This window comes from Bidens hawaiensis, unplaced genomic scaffold, assembly GCF_021521415.1.
Source record: "Bidens hawaiensis isolate Kalapana, Puna unplaced genomic scaffold, B.hawaiensis_p1.1 tig00000142_1, whole genome shotgun sequence".
NCBI classification, from domain to species: domain Eukaryota; kingdom Viridiplantae; phylum Streptophyta; class Magnoliopsida; order Asterales; family Asteraceae; genus Bidens; species Bidens hawaiensis.
This window is the reverse complement of record NW_027491019.1, coordinates 4,126,344-4,150,525: the sequence shown is the minus strand read 5'-3', so window position 1 is coordinate 4,150,525 and position 24,182 is coordinate 4,126,344. Positions and strand designations below refer to the sequence as shown.

General features: G+C 33.7%; 1 protein-coding gene across 1 annotated transcript; it reads right to left on the bottom strand.

Moving 5' to 3' along the window:
* Positions 1–22,450: 22,450 nt before the first annotated feature.
* On the bottom strand, positions 22,451–23,969 carry LOC143579280 (polygalacturonase-like). The gene is made up of 3 exons (XM_077062650.1): positions 23,523–23,969; positions 23,130–23,419; positions 22,451–23,032 (listed from the first exon to the last, which is right to left on the bottom strand). Exons 1-3 carry the CDS (start codon positions 23,967–23,969, stop codon positions 22,585–22,587), a joined length of 1,185 nt encoding a protein of 394 aa, XP_076918765.1. The 3' UTR covers positions 22,451–22,584.
* Between the last annotated feature and the right edge of the window lie 213 nt (positions 23,970–24,182).

Here is a 24,182-nt window from a genome sequence, read left to right as displayed (position 1 = left end):
GAATCACGCCAATAATACATAGTGCAGCCAAAAATTTTTAGGCCCAAATATGTAATAATTAGTTTATCATTAATTAAAAAAGATTTAAACTAAAAGTTTGAGGACAACCTTCATTATTGGGGCAATTTTTTATCCCAAATATATCAAGGCCACAACCAAAGCTGAACTAAACCCATCGTGAAAAACTAAAACCAAACTGAACCAATTGTAAAAACCAAAACCAAACTGAACTAAACCCATTGTAAAAATCAAAAACCTAAAATAAAAAAAAACATAAACTGAACTTAGCTTAAGACCATGCTTATAACCGAAAAACCAAAACTAAACGGATTTAAATAATATTCTTTTTGAATGACGTTTAACTCATAATCACCTGAATTTAAGATAAATATGTATTCACATTATAACTTTCTTAAAACAAAAATAATAAAAGAGATCAGACTTTATAAGCACATTTAAAACTTTATTTAAGCATATACCTGGAGAATGTATGTGTCCTATAGCTGAGCTGCTCCCAACACGTCTCAAATCATTAAGGCAAGTGTGAGCTTCTTCCAAACCCACTTGACCTTTAAGTGTTATCAGAATAGCATATACCTTTCACTGGTTTCGAATCTTCATATTTAACAAGCAACAGCAACAGTAGTAGTAGTAGTGGTAGTGGTAGTGGTAGCAGCAGCAGTAGCAGCATCACAAAGGAAAAAAAAAGCAAAAACCAATATCAAACGGTTGCACACACGTACATGGAGCGAAGCCTTTGTAGTTTCGAAACTCGTTGATGTTGTGAATTCTGTGAGTCAACTTTATCTCAAAACCACAACAAAAAAAGGGAAATGAAGGTGTTTAATTAGGGCACATTGAACTAAAATAAACCATTGAACTAAACTAAAATAAACAAAAGTAAACAAATAACAAAAAAGTATCAATTGGAGTTGAAAGTCACTCATAGTATATTTTTAATGCATACAACCACAAGAACCATATTAGCAATATATCCAAGTTTCTCGTGCTATCATATCGGACGCATATGGAGGTGCGTTTGACAACCATATAAAACATAGAATTTGACACTTGATGATCCATATAAAACTTTCAATTTCCCATTTGACACCAACCCGATCTGCTATGTTTTCCGAAGATTTAAAATATACACTTCGACACCAACATGTTTCAGACCCATAAAAGTTCACTTTTGGCACCAACCCTACCGGACACGTTTATTTCAATAAAAATATACACTATAACCATAAGCTGACCCGACCCGTTTCGAATACATGAAAAATGGCTTCGCCCATTTCCCAACCCATAAAAATGAACATTTCAATGTCGACCCAACCCAACTCATTTCCGACCCATAAATAAACACCGACCTGGCCTGACCCATTTTTCAACCAATAATAATATATATCTAAACATTAACTGACCCAAGCCTATTTCCAACCCATAAAACTATACACTCACCAACTTGACCTGATATGTTTTCCGACCAATAAAAATATACACCTTTACACAACCCACTTTTGACCCACAAATATATACAAGTTGACACCAACCTGTGTTTCCGATCCATAAAAGCATACACTTTGACAACAACCTGACAAGGCCCGTTTTCCGACCAATGAAAATGTACACTTTGGCACAAACCCGACTGGCCCATTTCAATCCCATAAAAATATACACTATATGACACCATGAAAATGCTTTTATACATGTTTAAGCTAAAATTCAAAAAATTGATTACCTTTGGTCAAGATGAACAGTTCTATACATCAACATCACTTTTTGAAGTTTTCAATCTCGTCTTTAGATCTAACCTGAAAAATCATAATTCTTTTTATATTATAAAGAACAAGAACCATGCATGAAATAAGAACAAAATCACATCCAAAATCTTACCCTACAGTTTATTATTTTTCTAATTATGATTTTAAAAAATATATATATGTAATGACTGAAATGGCTGTTGTAAAATATATCTTCTGCACGGACTGTCAGCTAACCTTCAGTTTTTGCTTTTAGCCCTAATTACTATTATGGTTCAGTGTAAAAATACATAGTATATATTCATGTATCATATGTTGTAGTTTCAATTTTGTGCATATGGATATACATGTGGTTACCGAAATTGTTAACCACTTGATCAGATTGCAACCAAGAACTAGAGCATGACAAATCCCATTATATATATATATATATATAGAAAAAGGTAATATACTTAGATTATTTTCGTAATATGCCCGGCTAGAATGGGACTTGTTTAATTAAGCATGTTAGAACTTGGAGTTTCGTTATTGAACAATACGAAATAGAAAAACAACGAATAGTGTTTATAACACGTCGTAAGTATTATTAAATAAACGATAATTATATATGTAATAAACGAATGATGCAAATACATCGAAACATCAAAATGAGTCGGTTGACGAACATACAAAAATACATAAAACGAAACTTGGATTATATTTATACTAATACATATATTTATAAACAAAACCGAAAATTCAAAACGGGTCGGATTTTCGGGTTTGAAAAGTAACGAATGTTACAATTATGTTGGACCTCTTCGAATGCGATTCAAATAGAGCAAATAAGCACATAACAAGTAAGGTATAAATTGTTAAACCCAAGTGACAAACAGTTGCAAGTTGAGTATTAAATTATAATAAAATAAATGTAACACATACGTCCCCAAAACGGTAAAAATAGTAGTTAAAGGGGGAAATGTGATAATCACGTGATCGGATGAACGAAATATAAGTGATGATGTGAGAAGATGAACCCCTTCGGGATTACCGTTTAGGATTCCTAAATAATTAATATTAATATGAATTAATTAATAATGAGACAACACGTATAATGAATTTAGAACTTCGATGTGATTTGAGTTATGAGGGGGTTTATAATATTATGGATTTGAACGATTGACTTCTATAATAAAGATTAAAATTATTGATTATTATTTATAAGAAACATTACTTTTTATTAATTATAATATAACCTTTGCTTACACTTGATGTGATGAATATATAATCCAATTTAATAATTAATAATTTATATAACTAATTCTAATATAAAATATACTTATAATTACTATAATAAATAAAAAACAATTATATAAATATTCAAATAAATAGTCATAATATATAATAATACATAAAATTTATATTTAATAAATATTTATCTTGAATCTTTAACAAAATTTAATTGTAAACATGTTTAAAAAAATTTAGTTAAAATTATATATGTTATATTTTTGTAAATATAAATACATAAATATTATATATATATATACATATATATATATATGAAAAGGGTTCAGATAAAAAACAATTATTTTGTGAGAAATGTGAGAAAGCTTTAAAATAAATTACACCATCTAAATAGTACACCATAACATGTAAATAGGAAACTATACAATTTTTAGAAACTACCAATCTCAACCACTAGATCCTAAATCCAATGGTGTACATCCATTCTTATTCTTCTCACAAAACTATTGTTTTTTACATTAACTTCTCTACCTATATATATATATATATAATACATTAACTAATAGTTAAAAGAATGTTTATCAATGAGAAAACATTAACTTGGTAATGTCGGTTACGTAAAATAACATTTGTTTATTATTAATATTAATTATAATAATTAAAATCATAAAAAAAACAATTAAACAAAAGAACAAAAAAAGAACGCCTCCACCCGGATTCGAACCTGGGTGGACGACCGAGTTACGAGAACAACACACACACAAACCAACTGAAAAATATAACAATTAATTTCAACCCAATTTAATTATAAACCCTTATTATACAAATTCGTTAACCGGTTAAGATTGGTTTAATTAGCCTTAGGGTTAATGTAATTCGGGTTGAAACGACCAGGATCCATAGATCAGTTACCTAGGATGAAGATTAAACAAGGGTTAATTGATGGATATCGTAGCCGGCCATAACGCGAAGAAGAACAGACATTAACTAATAGAGTTAATCAGATTCGTATTGGGGATTTAGTTGACGATGGCTTAAGGATGGTGTAGTAGGGTTTAATTGCATTATGGTGGTCCTTTCATTGTATATTCAAAAACGGATTTAAAGACGGTTTGATATTTTTGTTATTATATATCAATCTCATCATATAACCTTAATTAAATCATCGGTGGAGTCGCTATAGGTCAAATAAACGATCTAGAAGGATCAATTCCATGTTTAGGACGAAGATTAAGGATCAAGAAACATTAATGTAACCTCCTATTTTCGATACGAAATAATAAAATAATTTCGTTTATTTTATAGTGTGTCGTTTATCGGTTTAGATAAATAAACTATAAGATGACGGGCTTGGACTTTAAAAGATGGAATAAGATATGGAATGGGCCTTAGGTCCATGGGCTTAAGGGAGTATAAATACCCCTTAAACCCTAATCCGTTCCATTTTATCCATCTCTACACCATAGCCTACACCATAAAAAACATACACAAACACTATTCTATTACCCGAGCCAAGATCCGAAGACGAGAACCCGAGCTTGTTGGTGCTAGATCGTCGTGACGAACCAAAGCAATATCAAAGACCAGCTCGTGTTCGTAGTTCGCCTCGTTTAAGGTACGTTTATAACGAGAACTGGTTCATTAGGTTCGGATTCGTTTAGAAAAGCCATAGATCTGTTTGAGTTTGGTAAAAATGAATCCAAAACAACAAGTCCTGCTGAAATTGATTAACCTTTGATAGGTAAATTTTTAACCTAAAAGAACCCGTATATAGATGCAAAAATCGCACCCTTTAAACGTGAACGTTTGGCCGATTTGATGATTGGGATTTGTTAGCGCTGTGATTACGAGTTCGTGGATACCAAAATCGTGATGTTTCATTAAGAAACGAAGATTTAATTGCAGATCTAAATATGTTGACTGTATGGTGTTCTTGGTGATTTTGACTTTGACCTCTGAGTCAAAGTCTAGATAAGATGATGTAATTCATTATGATTAGATAACAAGTTAGTTCACCATTCGTTAAGTTCAGATAACGAATCAAGTGATTCGTTATTCACTCATTCGCTATTTTCAAATAACGAACTAAGCTGTGTTCTGATGACGAATTAGGTAACGAATCAGGTGATTCGTTACACACCAATTCGCTAAGTTCCAATAACGAATTAGACCACGAATCAAGTCATGTTCAGATAACGAATTGGAATGACGAACCAGATGACGAATCAGAATAACGAATTAGGCTAACGAATCAGGACAACGAGGCAGATAACGAATTAGACTGTGATTAGTTAACAAATCGGGCTTAATTCGTTATAGCAAATGAGCTAACAAATTAGAAAATAAATTAAAATTCTAATGGAAAATGTGTTAAGACAGCTTAACCCCAGCCAGGGGCTCTGCCCCTTGGACCCCGCTAGGGGCTGTCGCCCCTAGAACCCCGCTTCTAGAGGCGCTGTCCCCGGACCCCAGTTCGTTGAGGGCAATAATTAAACTTGAAACATGATATAGGTAGTGATAGTTAAATTGATACGTGTAATTGTTATGTAGTTAGTCGTGCACCGCTCAAGAAAGGGATAACCATAAATGGTGAACGTAACTGCATTCACGTGAGTCTCTAGCCCCATTTCCTTGTTATGTTTTCGGGGCTGTGTGCATACTCGATGTGATAGTTAATACACTTACCTTAACTGGTAAGTGTATGCCTTGTATGGTTTATATGTTATGTATGTATATCTTAAATGTGAATGAAATCTTGTCGGTACGTGAATGATCTTCGGATATTGCACGTGCTATCAAGGGAGGTATTTATATGATAGATGTATGTGTATGATAGATATATGTACAGTATATAAATATGTATGAATGATTAAAGAAAGTATGTATGTTATGGGCATGTAAAGACAGTATACACGAAGATGAAGAAAGAGGGATCAGACCCTAATTATATCTGAGATAAAGAAGAAAGGGATCAGGCCCTAATAATATCTGAGATTGATAAGTAAAATGGGATCAGACTCTAATAATATCTGAGATAGACAAGAAAGGGATCAGACCCTAATAATATCTGAGATTGACAAAGGAAAAAGAGATCAGACCTTAATAATATCTGAGATAGAAAAGGAAGGGATCGGACACTAATAACATCCGAGATAGAAAAGGACAGAAATTTATATAGTATGAAAGTAATAAAGTATGAGCGTATGTATGAACTTATGTAATGAAAGTAAATTAGTAAAGTAATTATTATGTATCTTCGGATGCATAATTGAAGGTAAGCGTATGTATTGTATTATGTGTGATTAAATAGAACTCACTCAGCGTAGCTAAAATTTAGTATGCACGCAGGTGAGTAGAATGAGGCAGCTCGCTTGATGTGGACACATGGCATCGAATTGAAGATACTGGCGTCTCAAGGAAATGCTATGATGTTTAAAAGACTATGTTTTGTTTTTAAATGACTATGAATGTTTGATGAGACAAGATTTGAAAGTTATGTAATGTTTCATGGTTGAAGTCTCATATTCCGCGTAAAGTTTTAATTAACTCTGATATTTAGAATTGTATTTATGTGTAAATCCAACATCAAATGTAGGGCACCAGTAACGGGGCTTTACAATTAACGGGTTACGGGTTTGGGTGTAAAACGGGTATGGGTAAAAGGGTTGATGGGTTAATGGGTGTTATAATAAAATTTGCATATTGGTCATTCAAGATTAGGGATGGAAACAAGAATAGGTGAAAGTTTAGTTTGGGTATAAAATGTATATGTTTCAAAGTTAATTATATATATTGAATAAATATAATAAACAAATAAAAAATAATATTAAAATAATAACGACTCGATAAACGCGGTATTTTTATTGATAAAATTTTTCGAACATAAAATGGGTCGGGTAATATAATTTGGAAAACCGAGTTGTTACACAAACCCCGTATCCGTTCGACCCACACATAGTCTTGTACATACAATATCTAAGTTTCGGAGTCCCTAACCCAAATATGGTGTCCGGTTTTCAAAACCCAACCACGAATATGATGGCCGGTTCCGGTCCCCAACCCGACGACAAGACGGTGCCGGAGACACAAATCAACCCGGAGCCACAACCCGTCCCAGAGGCTCGCAGCGGTTAGAGCCAACGTGAACGTGGGAGAAAACACGTAAAGAAACCCGTCGGCGAACCTTGGGCTAAAAAGACCACTATATCGTGGAATCCCGATGAGTGTGAACTACTTGCTCGGGCGTGGTGCGCGATATCGAAAGATCCCGAGTGTGATAAGTTTTTAAAAGATATACATATTTTTAAATTTCTTAGAACAAACATTGAACTTGTAATATTTTTAATTTTTTTAGCGAACTTTCAAGCATCCGGCGTATTTTGAAACAAAGTTAAAGATTTATTCCATGAACTTGGCGGGGACTCGCGTTGGGAAAAAGATTCGGTAATGTCGAAATGGACCGATATAAACACCAAATTCACGGCTTACCATGCAGTTCACTCTCTGATGACTCGAACGTGACGTAGCGGTGTCTCTGACGCAGGAATCATGGAAAGAGCGTTGGTAGAGTATCAATATAAGTTGGGGAACTTCACTTAATTTAATTGTTGGAAATCCCACATGAGGTTTCACCCTAAGTGAGCCCCGGTTATGGAGGCCGACACCGAAAGTGTTAGGCCTAACAAAAGGTCTAAAATATCATCTTCGGTTGATCCAGAAACGCCAAGTTCCGATGCTCGAAACTTCAACTTAAGCGATAATGAAGACGGGAATTCCTATGCGGATGTTGCCGAGATCCCTCGACCGGGGGGTAGAAGAAGCAAGGGAAGGGGAAAAGGGTAGCGTCGTCGTTAATAGGTTCGAATGTCAAAATGGAAAGTCATTTCAAAGAAATGAACATTTGACTCAAAGGTATACAAGAACTTGGAACTCAACGTGTTAAAGTAAATTTGGATGTCGTCAAAGTACTTAGAAGGAAGGAAATGGACCACGACATCGCGATTTTAACAAACGAGCTATCAGAAGACCACCCGAGAGTCCAATCTCTAAAAGCAATTTGGCAAATTAGAATTTTTGAAAAATACAACATTTATTCTTATTATTATTGTATTTTTTTTAAATTTAATGTATTTTTTATTGTAATGTAGTTTTTATTTATGAGTTTAATGTATTTTTCTTATTTTAATGTAGTTTTTTTTAATTTTATAAATAAATATGTAATGAATTATTATTTAAAGAAATAAAAAGTGTAAAAATGACTGAGCGTCACGTTACACATAATGCCCAGGGGTGGATCATTATGACTACACTCTCTTTTAGCAAAAAACCATAACTTTGACCGGGCGTCACGTGACGCATAATGCCCAGGGATGAGACATTATGACTACACATGTTCTTAGTATAATTATTTATAAGCCCGAATAAATAAACTATAAGATACAAGTATGCGTGCGCTCAGTCAGGGCTCGCAATAGTGGTAATGATTGATTGATAAGAAGACGTCCGTATGCATAGCGTTACGTACTGATCGAATATCATATAGGTAACATGGAGGGAGTATTAATCAACTAACTTTAATATAAGATACGTATTCAAATGCTTTTAAGTGTCCTTTCATTTGAATCTTAATTGTAGTTCAATTTTATTTAAAGGCACATGGGCACGACAACGCATATGAATGTACGTACACACATGGGTTAGTCGTGAATTGTCAATATCATAAATTATTCCACCTCTATAATAAATCAAATGTATTTTAATTCTTGTAGAAGTATAATTTGTTGGCTCAATTTTTGTTTGTCCGAGTGTAAGGTTCAATCCAAGAATTAGGGTTTTATTATATTTAGTAATGTCTTTGTTAGGAAGTTAAGTAGGTCTATATAAACCGAGTTATGGTTAGACATTAGAGTTGATGAAATTGGTGTAACCGAGTTAGGGTTCATCAAGAGTCAAACCAAGTTAGAATTTGATATTTGTAATCAGTTTTTTGAGTGGGATATTCTGATTAATATAAACGAGAGTTATTCGTTTAGTTTGTGTGTTGATTATCGATCCGGGACTTGAATTGGTATCAGAGCCAAGTTCAAGAAATCGATAATCGACTAAGCCGCCAACGTCGGTAGAAGATCCTGTTGTCGTGTGGGTCAGACGGATCAGTCATGGAAGTTGTTTCTTATCCGTTAGTAGCAACCAGTAGAACAGGTGGAGTTCGTTTCCTGTTTTTTGGGTTCCTCGTTTAATTGTTTTGCGGTTGAATAAAGATTAAAAAAAAAGAGGTCTCGTGCACTGTTACATATAGCAAGGTGATAAAAAAGTTCGATGGCTGTTTTTTTTTTGTTGTACTTTATTTGCTATTAAAGAAAAGAAAGAAAGGGTTCACGTGAAAGCTAGGTGGAGTTGATTTCTTTTGTATTTAATTGGTTTTTGTGGTGGTCACCAATTCGAAAGAAGATGGTACCTGGTTTGATTGTTTTTCTTTTCTTGGTTTCGAGGTGTGTACGAAGGGAATAATTAACATGAGGAGTTTATTTTGTTGTGTTGTGTGCTACAATAAGAAAAGGAAGCAGAATATTTATTTTTTGCAATTCAAGTATTTTTGCACATGATTATTTGTGAAAGGTCTTTGTGAACCGGGTTTTGCAAGCAAACGAATTTGCTTCTGAAAAATTGTTCGGGACTGATTTGTTCGTACTTGTTTCAACGGTGTGAAGCAAGAGGGTTCGACACCCTCAATGGCAGGTGACAAAGAAGAGCCGATAATCCAACCCAAAGCGAGTGGGGGATATTGTTGCAGGTTCCAAAGTTGAACAGAACTAATTACATCACATGGGAGATTGTGGTGGAAGCGATCTTAGATGATCAAGATTTATGGGAAGTTGTTCAACCGAATGAGGGTGCGGTTATTGATGCGAAGAAGAATAAAACGGCAAGCGTTTTTGTTTCAAGTAATAGAAGGTGATATTCTTCTTCAGATTGCTCAATACAAGAATGCCTGAGAAATATGGATGGCTTTGAAGGCACGGTATGTTGGGGCCGAGCGAGTTCAAAAGGCTCGACTGCTAATGTTGAAAACTGAATTTGAGAAACTCAAGATGGTGGAAAACGAGACTGTTGACGAGTTTGCAGGAAAATTAACGAGTGTCGTTTTAAAGGCAACGAGTCTAGGTCACGTGTTCTAGCAAGATGTCTTGGTGAAGAAGTTACTGGATGCGGTTCCATATAAGTACTTTCAACTGGTAGCCTCGATCGAGAAAAGTGTTGATCTTGATAGTTTGATGTTTGAAGATGCTGTTGGAAGACTTAAGGCGTTTGAGGAACGTCTATGAGGGAGAGAACGCGCTTCAAATTCACAAGATCAATTACTTTTTAATCGGTCGGAAAGTAATTACAAAGGCAAGTTGTATGATCAGTCCGGTAGCCGAGGTAAGGGTTGGCCGAATTCATAAGGGCGTTGAATAGGCCGGGAAACCGGTGGTCAAGACCGAGAGGATGAGGATCAAGATCGTTGTGAAAACCGAGATGGTCAACATTGTGTGTAAAGGTATATGGGTCAAAGAAGAACCATGATCGTTAATGGATAAGAAAGGATATGTCACATGCACAGTGTTATCGTTGTGATGAGTTCGGTCACTTTGCGTCTACGTGTCCAGAACGTATGAAGAAAAATGAATAATCTAATTTGAACAAAATTGATTATTTTGATCCAAGATCAGAAAACGGTTTTTCTGAATGAAGACGGGGTGATTCCAAAGCGTTTTGAAACCGGGCTGATGGAGAAAGATGTTTATCTCGACAACGGATCAACGAATCACATGATGGGTAATAAAGCGTATTTTTATGAGTTGAATGAAAAAGTCACGGGAACGGTGAAGTTTGGAGATGAATCTTGTATTGATATTCGGGGAAAAGGGTCGGTCTTAATTGAGGGAAAACGGGGGACAACACCTGTAGACCGATCTCTCTATATCCCGATCTTACAGTGCAATATTATAAGTCTTGGTCAAGAAATGGAAGGTGGATGCGAGATTCAGATGAAACATGATTTGCTAACCATTAAAGATGATATAGGAAACTTTTGATGAAGGTGACAAGGACCAAGAATTTATTGTACAAGATTAACCTCAAGATAACAAGTCTCGGTAAATGAGGTATCATTGGGATGAATAATTTTGCAGGTAGGGATCTTCAAAGAATTGGACTGAAAGAAGACGAGCCGGTTACGAGTCAGATTCCAATCAAAGATTCAAGTTTCAAAATTCAAAGTTCAAAGAAGAGTGTTCAAGAAAATAAATGTGTGGTCAAGAAAGAGATTCAAACCCAAAGGAAGGCGTGTAATGATCAAACGAAGCAAGTGTGTCTTCTAGCCAAGTGGAGCCCAAAGAACATTGCAAGAGATCATGAAAAGCGTCAGGATAATCAAGAGAATGATGACAAGCGTGAAATTGAAGACCCGCCAATATCGAGTAGGAAATTAGGGGGTTAGTCGGGTACAACAATTGCGGAGGTGATTGTTGGCTCAATTGTTGTTAGGCCCGAGTGTAAGGCCCGAGTGTAAGGCCCAACCCAAGAATTAGGGTTTTATTATATTTGGTAATATCTTGGCTAGCAAGTTAGGTTAGTATATATAAACCGAGTTATGGTTAGACATTAGAGTTGGTGAAGTTGGTGTAACCGAGTTAGGGTTCATCAAGAGTCAAACCGAGGTAGAGTTTGAGGTTTGTAATTAGTTTTTTAAGTGGGATTTTCTGATTAATATAAACGAGAGTTATTTGTTTAGTTTGTATGTTGATTATCGATCCGGGACTTGATAATTTTAAGAACATTTATATTAGTTCAAAAACGGCTAAAGAATTTTGTCTAATATATATTAGTGAGATTAACCTGATGTGCACATAATCACATATATTTTTCATATCATTTATAACGTTTCATGTTTTTTTTCTTCCAATCTTAATAAAATACTGTAAAATACGTTTACTTTTTATTTATAGGGCATTCGGGCCACACAAAAAACATTGAACAAATAAAGATCAATATCAAGAAGTTTCCAAAAAAGTGGACTGAGCAGAGGGGCGGACCTAGGTGGTTGGGTAGGAGGTAGCCCCCCCCCCCCTCCCCTTGGATTTTTGTTCTTCAGTGGTATATATTTGATCTAATCCCGGTTGCCCCTCATGAAGTTTTGACTCTGCCCCCATGAACACGAGAAAAACCACGAAAGAAATAAGAGAGTACATAGAAAAGATTATTTTCCGATGAACATGTTATGTGTATACATGGTAGTTGTATGAAGATGATGAAGAAGAAGCAAAGCGATATGAATAAATAAATAAATAAATATGCATCGGCAAAAGAGAGTTTGGTACGTGGCTGACTTTTCGTACCTTAACTCTTGAAATAAGTATCTACCTATACTAATAAAAGAAAATAATTCTGACACATGACATTCTGGGGTTAATTCTCACTATCAAATTCTCTCTAAAATCACTTCTCTTCTATTGATGGAAAAGAAAAAAAATCTTGGTTCTAAATATAGTATTGATTATATATTAAACATACAGTAATTGGTCAATCTCCATTGATTGAATTATTAATACCATAAATTATATTCTAAACATACTTAATTTTAACAAAATATTAATATAATAATTATGTGTCATAAATATATTTTCTTTAAGAATGAAATGTATATATAAAAGAGTTTATATTTAAAGAGTATATTAACAATCAATTTTTTGAGACATCTTCATATTGAAGAAAGCTATAATATTTTTTTTTTATTTTCTTTTAGAAATATTTAGTCTTAAAAATCACAGACAAATTTTCCATTTTTTATATTTATTAAAAGACTATTATGATAGTTGAACAACAGTGTGTTTATAGGGACAACATGAAAGCTGTTTAAAAAGGAAAATTTGTTGTATGAAACGTATAACATTTTTGTGAAATACTTTAGCTACACCTTTCACATCGAGATGCCTCATTGTTTTAAATGTTGCTTCCAGTGATATTGTTTTATTATTGTATAACGATAGTATAACAACTCATTCTTGATATAAAATTCAAATATATTTGATGATATAAAACGACAATATTTGTAATACATTTTTTACATAATATAAATGGACTTATTTATCTTTTCTTATTTGTATTAACTTATACATTGTGATTGATACATTAATTTATCCCGTGTAATACACGGGTTTCTAAAGCTAGTTATTATCATATTATATCACTAGGTTAGAAACCTGTGTGATACACGAGACTTGATATAAAAAAATATGAAATTAAAAGAAAAATGTAGTAAACATATACATATTATATATGATAATGATAATGTTACATTTACAATTAACAATTGTATATCTACAAATACAAATCTCTAAAGACATATTTTCATACAACATTAAATGTCCTATTCATAAGATTAGTATCTTTATCAACGATTACGAGTTTTATTGATAAAATATTAGCACACAACCAAAAGGTCTCTAAAGCTCATACACATATCATGATGTATATTTGCTTAGTTCTCCAACCATCAAGAAAACATAATTTTATAGACTTAACACATTGAAAAAAAAAATCATTTATAATTGTAACCAACTCAAAGTTCAGTCTTTGTGTACCAGTACTTCAACTTGAGATGGTAATACACTCTTTTTAACTATCTTTTTGCAATACATATGGCTTGCGGATCATTTGTAAAAACTAGATGTGGCAATTGTGACCCATGGGTTGAATGAGTTGTATCAAAATGTATATGATGGGTCAAACTAAAAAAGGAAAATGATTGAAACGAGTTGACATTTCTCAGGTGTTTTTTTATGGAACAAGAAAAGCGGAAGAAACTTTCTAGTATTTTTACTTTTTAAGTTTTTTATTTATATTTCGAGTTATAATTTTTTTTTTATTTTTTTTTGAATTTTTTGGTGAGGGATTTTAAAATGGGTTTTGAAGTTTTAACCCATTTCAAAATCTTCAGTGAACTCAATATAGTATCTTCAAACTTTGGAAAACAGAAAATCGTAAATAATTTATCAAAAAAAAAACATACTTAAAGTAATATAAGTTTTATAGGAATAAGAGAAGATGAATATTATAATGAATAGGTTACCTATGTTTCTATTCAAAGACCGAAAGGAATTAATTACACAAGCAACCCGAGAGAAGGTAGTCAAAAACTATTTTTACAACCACGGAAAACTAAGAATCATCAGAAATAATAAACATGTCCCCAATACTTATAATGACGAAGTTTAGAAATTCACCTTCATGGTGGAAGTTTTACTTTTTTGACTTTTTTATGTGGCAATCTAATCCTAGCAATTTTAAATTAAATCAAAACTACAGACCTTATATCAATCTTCATGATTTAAGGACACCCTTTAAAAATTTAAATCAATTTATCATTTTACAAACCATAAAGTTGAATTCTTGAATTTTAGAACAAAACTCAAGATTTTCAAGAAGATTAAAACCTTACCACAAAACATTAGATAAAACCTTTTTTTGTTCTTTTTTGTCGTGGGGAGGAACTTAAAATCCAGCAAAAGGGTGGTTAGATATGAATATTCATAATAGAATACACATAATTTATATAAAAGGGTAAATATTATTAATATTAAAAAACAACTATATAGAAAAAGAAGCCACAACTAAATTATGCAAATTCTTGTAGTTACGGTGCATCAAATCAAATTGAGGTCTTTAACGGAAAAAAGAATGCTCATGTGGAAAAAGAATTCAAACTCAAAATGAAGGTGGAAAGATAAACATTAAAAATGAATGTTCGAATAATTTACATATTATTATTGACAATTAACCATTTGGTTTCTTCAATGCTTTGGTCAAAGAAAGTGCACGTGCTCGTGCTAAATCTTCCTTCTCTTTATCACACCTTAAGTGATTGTTCTAAATGAACCGTAAAATTAATGGTTATGAAAACAAAACCCAAAACCAAAATACCACATATACACATGACATAAACAACTTAAATTCGTTTGTATTTTATATATTAAAAAAGTTCACGTGTTTATATATCAACTCTAAACTAAACCTGTTCATCCAAAAATAAGAACAAATTACGAAAGCAAATGACAGAAACCGGACTGATCTTCACACAAATAACACACCACATAAGAAATTTGTTTAGATCAAAAATGGACAAAGAAATGTATTTTTTGAGCAAAATTACCGTTAAAAGTTCATTAAGGCATTTCATCAAACATTTGGTGGTTGCAATCTCAAAAAACATACCACTCAAATGATGGAAACAATCTGGTGTGAATCAAATGGATAAATTTTCAGATTTGTGTATGGATTACTTTATGACATAAATTAACAACAAATATAATATAATCATAAAATCTAAGAATGTTAAAACATTATAAAACACCGATAACAACAATTATAAATGAATCACCATAGAATTACCTTTGTTGTGAACATTGGAAGACCACAACCGGCGATGATAATACTGGATAATGATGAACGATTTAGTAAGCCAATTGACGACTGAATTGAAGAATCTTCCTCCCCAATCTTTTGCATTATTCGATTTATTAGGAGGACAGTGATGGAAAAAAGAAAATGGATGTAGCCTATAATCATGGAAGGAGAGAAACCAACCTTAACTGCACATCTTCATGTTTAATAGATAACCGTAAAATACTTGAAGCTGAGGGTTTCCACGTGTCAACAAAACAGGATATGTCAAATAAAAGGGATAGTTGCTGTGAGAACAACACCAGTCCAAATAAACTTCTTTGTTTTATTATAATAGTAGATTTCTTAAATTTTTTTATATGTAAAAATCAATTAACTATCAATTCTTTATTGGTTTAGAATAATTTGTTAAATCTATTAATAATTTCATATGTTATTTTACTTTTGTCACTCTTGAACTAAATGCTAATTCCATTAGATGACAAGTTTGGTATAAAACTCAAATCAAGCATTAAAAGTTACTAATATCCTAATTCAGTTAAATTAATAATAAACTTGAATTATTAAAATACAATAACCCGACATAACAAGAAGAAATATTATTAATTTTACGCGTCAATAAATCCTACTTGATAGATATCGAATACCAAAATTCCGCCCCCATGAAAAACATTTCTTAGTCCGTCACTGACTAAGCATGGTTTCCATATGTTCATAGGTTTCTTCAATATATAATATATATAGAACCCTAAAACTAATTCACGTGCTAAATTTATCATTGCCGCCCATGGCTCAAGCAGGTCCGTTCTACCTAATTAGAATAGAATACGATCTAACACTTTATCACCAGAACCATCGTGCCTTGCCCAAGGTTATCTTACGCACAAAAAGAGTAAACAAAAGCTCTAAGCCCTATGGTAACGATAGGATCAAATTATCATTAGTGCAATCCTTCAAATTTTCTAGAAGGCAATTCAACCATTATTCTCCTCTGCTGACATTGCTCGTGATGCCTAGAATACTCAGTCTCAAATCATCTCCTTAAAATCCAAACTCACTAAAAACCATAAAACAATATTCCTATACGACGTGCGAGCGATCATATATATAGGGTAGGATCAAAAGAGAACTCATTTTAAAGAGAGAACTAGAGATCTCTACTAGAACCATGGATTTCACTAAATCAATGGCTAAAAATAATAAGGAGACAAAAAGAAAAAAAGGTGGGGATTTTAATGAAGAAGGGTAAACTTGGAATATACACAAAAAAACACAATTGGTTTTTCTTCTCCCATCATTCAATCATCGAGCAGACTATCATCCTAGGGTTTTTTTATTCTTCCAATCCATCATCTGTTTCGTCTTATTGACTACGAATTGAAGCAGGAAAACGATCAACACCATCAGGTAAGCAATAATACTAGTCAATTTCATACATTATCTACATCAATTAGGCACATTAAACTAAAATCGCGCCCAACCGTCTCTGTTTTTGCTTTTTCTTGTTAATCGAAGAACAATAGTGTCAATTAGTTACATAATAATTGTTGATTAGGCATATATTGCGTCTATTCTGAATGATTTGTATATATATTGTAGATTAGGTGTTTTATAGGTGCCAATTAGGTGTACACTGCATCAAATCTGAACAGCTCGTATGTGCAGTGTCGATTAGACGACCATAAGTACCAGTTATGAGCGTTTTGTATACGTGGTGTCATACATCAGTCCAGTATTTACATTATTAATGGAATATTACATAGATATAATACATGAATGTTGTATTTCACTATAGAATTGTTATTTATAATGCACATATGTACTGTTGAACATAGTAATGGTAATGTTTTTTAGCATGTTTTTTTATATTGCATATACGGAATGCATCTGTAAAAACGCGATAAGAATATTAGATCATTTGTGTAGTTTAGTTGTGACGATAATACCCAAATGATGATAATGTTAAGGTAGTATGTTAATACATATATGCAATACATATTATGATAATAATGTTCAGCTGTGACGATAATGTTAAAGCGTTTGTTTAGGTATAATACATATACGTAATATATTTAAAGATAATACATGCATATACGGGTATGATGAATTATATATATGCACAACTTGCATTACATATGTATTACACATATATGAGTTTATGGTGTGTTGCACATATGTAGTACTAATGCACTACATATGTGTGATACACATGTAATATACGTATTATATATGTGAACAAACATAATTATTTAACTGTTTAATTGAAACAGAAGGAAAGAAAGGAAACATGACATAAAACAGGGAGGTTCGTAGTCAATGAAGATGTCAATTCAGGTGATTTATCAGCCACGGTGACCGTGCTAAACAGTCTTGAAAATAAGATCGACTTAAGAGAGTATGACACTGTGGTGTGATCAATTTTACGTAATGGTTTTCGACATGAACGAGGCGATGGCTTATATTTTAGCAGCCTGATGTCGAGTGTCTACAACTTTAGATGCAGACCAGCTTTCAATGGCAAAAGCACGCCATACAAAGTGGTTAGTTGATTGTAATTTCAATACGGTAGTGGTGCATATATGTAAGTCATTAGTATTCCGTATGCGTATTATATTAACAATACATATATTTAATAAATTAGTAATACATATTCTCGTGATACATGTTTGTTATAATGGTTGTTTTTTTATTTGTTTATACAGACTGCCATATTTTCTAATTATCTAAAATCGGTTGGACACCCGAAGGCGGAAGCTATGAGTTCAGCAAGGCCAAGAAAAATGAAGTTACCATGAGTAACAAAATATAATGTCATAGATTGTTGAACGTACGCGATGTTGCACATTTAACGCTATTAAGAAGGCGGCCAATTTCATTGTGATTTCAGCATGGGTGATGTTGGAAAGGTTAAACAGATCAAGGTTATTAAGGTGAAATATATAGCTCGCATATTTCTTTCGGGAGCAGACGTTGTTAAGAAGCATATGTTGGAAGATGCTAGAGAGCGGGAAAGCAAAAACTAAATAAACGTTTATGGTTTAAAAAAGTCTCGTTTAAGGGTGTTCATGGATAATAGTTAATCAATATGAATGAAATAAATAACAGTTTTGTAAAAGCATAGGGCGTTACGTAATTTATGAAAATGTGAATTGGTTTGACATGAATGTTTGTTCGTTTGTTTCATACATGCACGTGAATGAAAATGGTTGGGCGAAGTAGATGAATGAGTATGTTACGCGTTACTATGTATGTTTGTCTGATACATGCACGAGAATGTCAAAGGCCTAAAACTAGTAACACTTGCCCGGTATGTGTGTTAAGTATTTTATGCATTAATGGTGATTGTTACATGAATTAAACGTAGATTATACATTAGATGTGCATGATGCGTAAGGTATAAACAGTAGACACGTATACGATGATCGACAATGTATGTAAAATACACAATGTATAAGTACAATACGAACATATAATGGACGAGAATTTTACATTACATGGTACACTTTGATGTTTTAAAAATGTAGATAAAACTCAAAACATTGTATATATAAGCCACACAACATGTCTATAATATAAAATATAACAGTTTGTACGTGATATGTAAACACGTATAATCATGTAGGACCACACGCCTGCAACATTTGTATAAAAATGAACGACACAGGTGTACAATAGCGTGAACATGTATATGTCAAAATGCGCGTAAATGATATATATCACATAGGTAGTACACACATATGATACTGAGTGGAGTTTGCATATGTATGCTGGCACATACACGGTGTTTAAAACGTGGGTATAGCACTCAAATACACATATGCATTACATTCATCTAGGTTTCAAGGGTCGATGTATCAATATTAATAACAATGTTCTAAAACAAAATATGCAACACATGTGAAAAACACACTTGTTTAATATTTGTAACAATGTAATGCGTATACACATTGTAAAAGGAACAAAATCAGGTAGAAGCAATACGGGCCGATCGTCTAACATAACGGTCGACAACATGATCGGACAATGACACGGTCGTAGTGAGATTAGTTGCAGCAACAATGGCTTCTTTAGCAATCTGGAACTTCTCGCAATTACAAGAGTCATGATCGGTTACATATTCGTGACATGCCTTTCTCTGTCTTGATTAAGGAGTGCGTGAACATATCTTGACCTGTTTACAACAGCCTGCCTTGCCCTCGTAAGAATCCAACACCAAACCAATAGTAATATAATAGCTAGTAAAGAGCATAATTCAAGTAAAAGTGAAATAAACATGACAATAGTTAATTTTAATATTTACCTGTCCAACCTCTTCACCATAGCAAATTAAGAGCATCATTTAGGTGATTTTCACCTGTTCATAGGTTTGCACCTGTGTTTCGCCGAGTTCATACCTAAACAAGATCGTTTCCCATTTATTACTGAAAACCAGAATTTGAACCAGACTTGTTTCTAATACCGATTATTCTAAACAGTTTTTGTAAACCAGGTTCACAAGTCTAACCCATAAGCTGCAATAGTTAATTTTATGTATACTGCATTATATTACATATAAGTAGTATACAAAACATTATATTACATATATGTATTACATGAATCAAGATGTCACTTTGTTGTTCAACACAAGCATATTGCAATAGATTTCTGGTCGAGGTGCTAAAATTTGACTTTACATCTGCAAATGATCTTACATATATCAGGTTATTTATTTTTTAATTGACTATTTATTATTAATAATAATACATATACGTAATACTCAAAACTCGGTATTACACATATGTAATACCCTGCTTTACACATATATAACAATATCATACTGCATATTAGGGTATTTCTTTTTTATTTTATTTTATTATTATTGCTTATGTATAATACTATTACACATATGCGATACTAATAGTATTACACATATGAAGTACTCTGTTTGACACATTATCACCCAGTTGTAATACTCAATTATCTCCTAAGAATCTATAACTCATTATTAATCACTTAAACTATCAAGGCAACACATGAAGCAAGCAAATTCTGTTTTTCCCCCTAGAGTAATAGCCATTTTAACCTAGAATTAGCACCTTTTGGCCTTTTTTTTTACCTAGAATAACCAAATTCATATCGTTTTTTTACCTAGAATCACAAATTATGAACTTACAGTATAATTAATGATTGTAGAACTTGCAGATAAACAATATCTAATCAATTTATCAGCCTAACAATGAGAATCAGTTAAAATATATATGAATAAGGAAGAGATACCTTCAATTGTCATATTTAGTGGTTGAATCAAAGCTGGAGATACGGTTAAAGATTGCATATGAATAATTACGCACAAGCAGAGGATCGATGTTCAATGATTTAGGGTTCTTGATCATCAACATATGTTAATTCATGATCTGTAGAACTTTAGGGGAAGTCCATTACACTGAGGAAGGTCGTACATGTAAAGCCAGATCATCTTAAAACTATTGGAAAACCAAATTTACAGTTATAGCATAGAGTTAGGAGCTCCTTAATTCTCTTCTTAAATAGGAGTTCTCTCTTGATCCTTCCCATATATATATGATTTGGCACTTGCCCATAACCAAGTTTAACAAGTTTCTTATATATGGTTCACCGTTCACATCCTTGCCTAACTTGGAGATTAATACCCCCGAATGCTATTAAAGTTGTGACAAAAAAAACTTTCTTTTTGCTCCTGAATTATTCAATAAACTAGTCGAGTTTGAGAGAAACCTTAAAGAAGTTAAACCACCCATCTCAGGCTGTATCACTGCCAACTACACCATTCACCAAAAACCGGTCTATGAATTGGTCCTTTGGTGAAAATACCAACCCATCTCACTGACCCGACCGATTCTCCACATGAAACAATTGATTGTCTTCTCAAGACTCTAGCCCCTGTGGCACTCGTAAATTCCGCACCAATAGTCAATATTGCAGCATTCCCAGACATATAACTTATGACTGTGGCAAGCTCGCCCAGTTTCTCAAAGACATGTTGGGGTTTCAACATGACTTGACAATAATGTAAAAAACAAAAGCAATATATAGCATGTTCGGTTTAAAACATAAACCAAAAGGATCCAAATGTATGTTTCTTGAAATTACAAAAACAACCATAGACAAGTTTAGATGTAACCTTAACAAGTAAGGATGAATGAGGATGAACAAAGCTTCTATCATAAAACTTCTCCGACCAAATCCAAATCAAGCAAGTTTCTATCCAAGATGTTAGTTTTGCCCAAATAGTGTATAAGAACAACACATTCACAAGTACCCTTTCATTGTGATAATGCTTGTATGCATAAGAAATTCGAAACACTAGAAGAACAAGATAAAATTACCAAAAACTAGTAACTTGTTAGAGCTCTTAAAGTGTTCTTCATTCAAAACATACTTTTCACTCTTTCGACTAATTAACTTACAGTTTTTTGGATACCTCTCTCTATAAATGATTTTGCTCACCTCTTAAATAGTTAAATCCACGCAAGCCTTCTCTTTTACACAAATAATAAAGGTCACACAAAAGTCTTTATTTAACTCTTCTGTTGTCACAAGTTACAAAGGTTTGGAGTTTCGTGCTACTTGTTGTTCTCAACGAATCAAGAAGGCTCGGGCTTGCTACTTGTTGTTACGACTCATTGTGATTCGGTTTGAGTTGCAAAGTGAATCACAAAGGTTCGATTCTTGGTACTTGTTAGTTTCCTTTTTCCCTTGCTATTAACTTTTTAAAGAAAAGTAGAAAACAAAACCATCAGTATTTCTTAGTTGATAAATTTGGGACGGATTAGTAATGGATATGGATTTTATTAATATAGGAAAATATTCAAAGGTTTTTGTGATGGATTCCGTCGGAGATCTGTCAGAAAGCTTTCAACAAGCATGAGATAGGTATTACAACATTAACTCATCTCAAACTATCATAACGACACAACTGAATATATAAATATGATAATACAATTATATCAGAATATATCAAAGATAAAATTTGTCCTAATGGATGCATGATAGGTAAACTACATGCATGCTGCAACGTGGTCCGTGAAAAGAAAAAAATAATTTGAGGCCACTTCCATCCAATTCCAAACAAAAACAGTTAGCAAAACTGAGTGAAATCCTGTAGCAGCAGTTGTATCCCCCACTATAATTGTCAGGGACAACTAGTAAGTCCACGCAATCCAGAAGCAACACCGGCAACATACGAACAAGAAGATGCCGCTGGTTGACTCCCATATCTGAGGTTAACATCCTTTAGCCGGATCCCACTGCATGGCTTCCCTTTGGTACAATCAAATTTCACTGCCACTCGAGTTGCTGATGTTCCATGTACATCCTCATACACCACGTTGCTGATCTTCACTCCGGAAACTTGGTTGGGGCAATTCTCATTGTTTGGGCAGTAATTTGCATCTATTATGATAGGGTTTTGCACGTTCACCATTGTCGAATGCTGGAAAACAACGTTCTTCACAAATCCATTGCTACGCCTTGCCCATGTTTTTATCCTCACACCATTCTGTGTACCTATAAACGTCGTGCTTTTTACGGTTACGTTCTGGACACCGGGTTCTTGCAAATCCCACCCTAGACTCCCGATGCTGCACGCAAGATAGATAGATCAATCCAATCATACATTATAAACCGGAAAAGAATAAACAGTAGTACGTTTGCAAGTCTTGGAAGCTGGGTGGGTACCTTATACCGTGACCGGGGCCACATACCACCTTCTCTATCCAGAGATTAGAATTTCCTGGCCCAATTGAGATGCAATCATCTCCTGTCGCGATTTTGGAATTCAAGACAGTCACACCTGTTGATGATATTAAATGGATTCCGTCCGTGTTTGGACTGAGCCCAGGTGCCACAATGCTCACTCCTTGTACTTTAGCATTGTTGCATGCATATAGCAGAATGTGAAACATTTGGCTGTTTAATGACCTCAACCTTCTGATCACTATGTTCTGGGAATGGTAGAAGCCAAGTGTCTGCAACATAAGCATATATATATATGATCAATATAGCATTAGAAGACAAAAAAAATGACATTATCGCAATCATATAAATATATATATATATATATATATATACCGTAGCTCCTTTTGGACATGTCTTTCCAGATGATTTGCAAGCCCATAAAGGAGCACCTTGGGCATCAAGTGTTCCACCGGAGATGGTAACATGGTTAACCCTGTGGAATTTAATCCACACTTCTGCGTTACCGATAGCATTATAACTAGAAGGAGCCACCAAGGTACCATCTATGTTGATTGTGATGGCTTTGCTTTTACATGTATGACCGGCAAACGTGACCGCCGATGCAATCAAATACCTGCCAGTGGGCACGTAAATGATGGCGGGATTAGTGGAAGCACAGGCCATATTCCATGCTTTTAGGAATGCATTTCTCGAGTCTAAGCGGCCATTAGCTTTTGCTCCATAAGTAAGGACGTTGTATGTTGCAGCTTTTGCTGACGCGTATTGTAACAGTAGAAAAAACAAGACTGGAACAACCGATGTGATACGTTTAATGAACATATTGGAACTCTCTATGTACTTCCGTACGATTAAATAGTTATTTTAGTTGGTGTAATGACGGCTTCTTGATTTGGTTATTTATAGGCACCAACGAAGTATAAGATACAGGTAAGCTACCGCAAAATGAGGGTTTCCATAATTAGTGGTAATGATTGATAAGAACAAGTCCGTATGTATAGCGGTACGTACAGATCGAATGTCAAATGGAGGATG